Source organism: Cricetulus griseus, chromosome 9 (genome assembly GCF_003668045.3).
Source record: "Cricetulus griseus strain 17A/GY chromosome 9, alternate assembly CriGri-PICRH-1.0, whole genome shotgun sequence".
NCBI lineage: Eukaryota > Metazoa > Chordata > Mammalia > Rodentia > Cricetidae > Cricetulus > Cricetulus griseus.
The window spans coordinates 17292226-17298443 of record NC_048602.1 but is presented as its reverse complement, the minus strand read 5'-3'; the positions used below and the strand labels follow the sequence as shown (position 1 = coordinate 17298443).

Below are 6218 nucleotides of genomic sequence, written 5' to 3'. Positions count from 1 at the left end.
GTGATGAATGTGACCCGAGTTTTGCTAAGTAACAGGATAGAGAGTCTTCACCTCTATCATTTTAAACTGGGAATATAGAGAGGCAAAAACCCAGTGGTAAACTTCAGCAGGAGCTAAGAGGCTTGAAAGATTTAGTGGAATCGCTCTCACAGGACATAAGAAATTTGCATGTTTCCTTGGATCAGAGAAATGCTCCTTTGTCTGTGAAAGCAACAAGCATGGGTCAGCCTAAGGTACAGACATCCTTGGATTCAAGGCGGGCAGCCACAGCAGGTCAGATGTCTCAAATGCAAGCTAATATTAGACAAGCGGCTGATAGAAACAGATGACTGGGCATTTCAGACATTTCCTATAGAGGACATAGAGATAATCAGAGAAACATAAGCAAGATGCAGACGTTGCTACCATTTAAGCAGCTCAAGGAACTAAGGATGGCTTATGTTCATTATTGATCAACCAGAGTTTTCACTCAGATGCTGATAGGCAATATTGGTGTAGAAGCCTTGCCCCTAGTAATTCAGGAGTAGATAGCCAAGGCCTGCTTTTCAAGTGGAGATTATTTGTTATACAGTGCAGGCAGGGACCTAGGGAGTTATTTCAGAATTGGTCTCCAGAACAATGTGGAAATTATCCTCAAAGTTAGACACAGGGGTTGAAGCTATGATTGTGAAGCAGCTAGCTTATGGGAATTCTAGTCCAGCATGCCAGGTTGTGCCAAGCCCTCACAGGAAGAAGGCTGACATAGACGAGTTCATAAAGGTTTGTTTAGGTATCAGAATGGCTAGCACTCAGAGATTACTGATGCTGGCTGTCTTGCAGGAACTTCATGTAAAAATGGGTTATTCCTAGAGATAAAGCAAGGAATAAGGAGGAAGAAAGGCACAGCACCTTCTAGAGGTTGCTTTGGATGTGGTCAGGAAGGGGACTGGGCCGACAGAGTCCCAAGAAGAGGAAATAGAGAATCAGGCTTATGCCCAAGATTCAGGACATTAAATCAGCCACAGATGAATTACAGTGGGTCAGCCCAAGCCCAGAGGACAGAAATCATGCTATAGAGCAAGTTGAAAAATTTAAGGAACTTGCAGCCTCGAGAGCTGATACTGTGGCAGATGCCCAGCCAAATGTATAGAAAATACTAATAGTACAGCTAATAACAAAACTATTTTAAGACCTTGTGGAAAAAGAAGGCAACAGAACAATTTGCATTTGTTCAAATTTTGGATGCACATAATTCAAAGATTGGCTATAGCTGCTATGTTAGATGAGATTTCATTTAAGGATTCCTCATTTCCACAATTAACCATAACCGAGGCAGAAGGAGAGTTGCGAGAAGTGTGCATGTTCTGTGTGTGTGTTCTGTGGCCACAATGGATACACAAAATGTGATTCTGAATGTGTGTATGGTGACAAAAGGAACTGCTTAATTGCTTTGGATATGATTAAAATGATACTTAATTGATTCATATCTAGTTTTAAAGCAACCTAAATTGCTTTGAATATAGTAAAAAGAGCATCCAGTCAGTCAAGGTCTTAAGAAGAAAATTTGGTGATTTGAACCCTCATAGCCAGTCAGTAAAAAATTGCAGAATCCTACAGCATGGCCTAAAATGGAAAGGAATCTGTGTGGATGGTTCTGTAGAGTTTAGCAGAGGAGAGGGTACATATATCCACCTAAATTTTGATGGTTAAAAAAAATCTAGGGAATAAATGTTAATGGCTGCCCTGTTAGTGTGAAGATAGATGCAAATTAGGACATCTCAGCTAAGTTGCAAATGATTCATTGGCAGCTATGGAGAGCTTTTCAGGTTGGATTTGAAATGACTATTCACAACCTTAAAGTTATTTTCAAAAGATGTTTGGATCGTAAGTTATAGCCTAAAGAAATGAAGACTCCAAAATGAGAGCAGAAATGATAGATTGTAATTTTTGAGTGATTTTTCAGAAGTTGTTGGGAAATATTCAATAGTTAACATCCTTCTCTAAGGGCATCTCTTGGTGATTTAAAACCTTCAAGTAAGATTGTAGTTCAATTGACCTAGACAGTTAACTAAAGAAGAAAATCCCCGTGTTTGCTGGTGAAGTGGGAGCTCCTTCAGACCTTCCTGGCCCATGAGCTGGAGAGAACAATTCAACAGATAAAGTGTTTGCTTTATCACAGGTAGTGAGACCTCTACAGTTCATGACTCATCATCGGAAGAGCAAAAGGAAGCAATTTAGTTTAACTAGAGAGACAGCTCATCAACATTGTCAATGAGGTGTGTCTACCATATTTATCTGTAATTTACCAGTGAACCCATGAAGCCTACTTCCTAATCATTTATGTCAAATGAATGTCACTCATATATACAGAATTTGGGAAATTAAAAAATGTACACATGGCAGTTGATAAGTATTCAGGTTTCTAAACATATGATAAGTCATTGTTTAGATCCAAAGTGAAAAAGAACAGACAATGGACCTGGATATTCTATTAAAGGCATTTCAGCTATTTTGTATTCAATAGAAAATTGATCAAGGTCAGGTGTTCCTTGTAATCCTTCGGGAGGTGGAATTGTGGTGCAAGCTCATAGCTCTGTAATAATGTAACTTCAAAACATAAAAAAGGGGGAGGTGATGTCTCCATTCTCCACATAATACACAAGAAAATGGAGAAGACCTGATCCTGCCCTAATTTGGGGTCGAGGGCATGTTTGTTTTCTTTCAGGAAAATAAACCAGAAACTTGGAGATGCATGCAGCAGAGGAATACCAGACTTGAGTCCATGGGAGCCTTCCCAAGATAGTTCTATAGAGATCCCCGGAACCAGTGTTCCTGACCCTTGAAGTCATAGCATCTACAGTCACCAAAAGAAAGGAGGCAGTGGGTTTCTGAGTTTCAATTACTTAACAGGCTGGTCATCTTGCAAGTTGATGGACAAAAGAAAAAGATTTTGGCATCACTGCTGGGGTTATTGCTCCTATTGCTGTTGAATTCATCCAACTTATATATTAAAGTGCTTTGACTTTTAAATTTAAAAATAAGGAGAAGGCTACTTGAAGAGATTTTTTGCTTGTATATCGATGGAAAATGAAAACCTGTGGGTTCCTTCCAGACTAACATGGTTTGATGAAGCAAGAACCCCTTAAGCAACTGCCAGGTGATCCAGCATTGAAGACACCTGGGTTGATGCATTCAAAGAACACTAAGGTCAGGATTTCTGGGTTTTCTTAGGATCCCTATGGTATTTCAGCGCCCCCAATCAGCAGGAAGCAGTTTGGAGAGAACGACGCCCAAAGTCCCAAATACTGTTTTTTTTTTAATGTGTGTTTTCATTTAAATGGGGTTGGTTATAAATGGTAAATGACCAGGAATATTAGCCAGATGATAAAGAGATGTGAGTTAACCTTGAGAGTAAACAGGAATATAGTCAGAGAGAGATACTGAGAATGATTAGTCAGAGGATTGTTCATTAGTACTTAGGATTGTACTTAGCTACAATTTATAGCCAGGAGAGCTGAATTGAAGCACAAAACAAGTACAGAAAACGTTAGAATTTACACACCTTTTATACTAGCATTCTGGAATCAGAGGCAGGTGGATATGAGTTTGAGACCAGCCTGGTCTACAAAGCTAGTTCCAGGATAGTCTCCAAAGTCACAGAGAAAAGCTGTCTCAAAAATCAAAGTTTGAAATGATCCTTGTCACAGAATCCAACATAGCACCTGTATCAGAGCTGCTCCGGGGATTGGGGAAAACAAAGGTGCAACCTTGAACATGCAGGACAGCAGGAAATATCTGCCCCTTATCTGGTTGCTGTATCACAATGGAGAGTCTTCACCTCTTCATTTTAAACTGGGAATATAGAGAGGCAAACACCCAGTGGTAAATTTCAGCAGGAGCTAAGAGGCTTGAAAGATTTAGTGAAATTGCTCTCACAGGACATAAGAAATTTGCAGGTTTCCTCTGATCAGAAAAATATTCCTTTGGCTGAGGAAGCAACAAGCATGGGTCAGCCTAAGGTACAGACACCCTTGGATTCGAGGTGGGCAGCCACAGCATGTCATATGTCTCCAATGCAAGCTAATACTAGACAAGCAGTGGGTAGAAAGAGATGCCCAGGGATTTCAGACATTTCTTTTAGAGGAGCATAGAGATTCTTAGAGATACATAAACAAGATGCAGATGCCGATTCCATTTAAGCATCTCGAGGAACTAAGGATGGCTTATGTGCATTAGAGATCAGCAGCAGTTTTCTTTCACCCAGACGCTGATAGGGAACATTCCTGTAGAATCCTTACCCCCTAGAAATTTGGAAGCAAATATACAAGACCTCCTGTCACAGGGAGATTGTTTGATATAGAGAGCAGGCAGAGACCTAGGGAGTTATTTCAGAATTGTTCTCTAGGAGAATGTGGACATTATCCTAAAAAAGTTAGAGACATAGGTGCTGAAACTTTGAAACAGCTAGCTCATGAGAATGCTGGTCCAGCATGCCAGGCTGCGCCAAGTCCTCATGGGAAGAAGGCTGACATAGACGAGTTCATTAAGATTCCAGTTCTATTTTATTCAGTTAGTATATGTCAGGCAAAAATTAGAGGATGATTTTGGCACTAGAAACATGTTAGGGAACTGACAAATGTCTCATCTTCTATGCTGGCACATGAGAATAGATAGGAGAGCCAGAAGTTACAAGCCACTTTTTCAATGGTTTCTTGTTTAGAGGCTATATGATTCTTCATGTGCAGATAGCACATCAATTCTGTAGCGCAGCTAATCTCTGCTGAGGAAGGTACATAGATTTGTCTGATTTGTAGCAATGCCTCATATGCCAGTGGTATGTGGATGACTGGCGGAAGTTACGGTTACATTTGGAGCAGGTGTAGGGCTTCTCTCCAGTATGAATCCTTTCATGAGCTAACAGATTGGTTTTATGCCTAAACGACCTTCCACATGTATTACAGAAGAAAAAAATTCAATGCCTTGTGTATTACTGAATCGACTTTTAGGTCTGACTGATTAAAGAAGCTCTTATGACGCCTTTTACAAAAAAAAAAAGGTCCTCTCCTTGTCTCTCCTCTGGTGGGCCAAAATCTGAGTGGGATATCTGAAAGTTCTAAGACATTCCACACATTGGTGTGTCTTTGGCACTCTGCTGCTTCTTTCTTGGTGACTCTCACATGTGTGGTCTGTCTCACAATTCTGAGAGTCTTCAGTCTTCTGTGGTCTGAAAATCCCTGGTTGTGGTTGCTTCACAGGAATCACAACCTCTGGTTGGTTCTTATCTTTGGGGACATTTGAAGAAGAATGTCCCCTCAGAGAAATGTCATGGTATCTGGGACATCAAAATTCCTGAGAGACTCATCAGAATCACCTCTCTCCTGAGTCTCAGGACATTTATCTTTTTCAATAATTAAAAGTGAGTCCATCTCATTTCCAGGACTCCTATCAATGGTATTCACTTTACTAAGATTCAGCGGCTTGTTGTAGCTGTCTTCACTGTCTTCATGTCCTGTTGAATTAAGACATTCTATGAAAGAGTGCCGAAGAAGTGGTTCCCACCCAACTTCCATCCTCTGTGCCACTTTCTGACACTCATCTGTAGGCAATAACATGTTTAGTGGGATCTGAAATGTTGTCCTTGTATTCTCTTGCATTGATGCTGTTGATTGCATTTCTTTCAGAAGATTGATTACCTCATTTAATGACATGTGCCCAGGAAAGAGGCCTTCCTCTCCTTGCATGGAGACATGAAGCCTTACAAAATGCCAGATAAACATCATCATTGAATCTAGAGAGTATAGAAAAGTTGCCCTCCAAATGATGGCATGGGTTCACTGGAATTTGTGTTAGCTCAATTTTCTATGTCTCTCCTGAATTATGGTGTTATCCTTACATGCAATTACTGTTCTCCAATATAGCTCTTCTCATTGTATTTTCAAGTGTTGAGGCATTTTTCTCTAGGAAAAGATAAGACTAGATTCCTCTGGTGTCTGGCCACAACATTTGCTTCATATGATTAGTGCACTGAATGATGGAAAATGAGATTGGTCCAATCTGAAAAAATGGGACCTTACTTATCAGTAAATTCTTCTGGTTGCAAGGATTGTCCCCACCTCACCCAATGTATGGCAAGTATAAGAGAACATGGTGTCTTAATGAGAAGTCACCGAGGCTGGATAGGACAAATCAACAAGGGTGTCTGGAGAGGGGAAGTGGCAAAGGAGCCTGTAAAACTACCA

General features: G+C 40.4%; 1 protein-coding gene across 1 annotated transcript in view; it reads left to right on the top strand.

Moving 5' to 3' along the window:
- The first annotated feature begins 618 nt into the window (after positions 1 to 618).
- The window catches only part of LOC118239325 (zinc finger protein 420-like), a 45053-nt gene continuing 39453 nt past the window's right edge, over positions 619 to 6218 (top strand). The window contains exon 1 of the mRNA XM_035449135.1: positions 619 to 759. Coding sequence (XP_035305026.1) covers positions 619 to 759 — 141 coding nt within the window. The remainder of the gene's footprint in view (positions 760 to 6218) is intronic.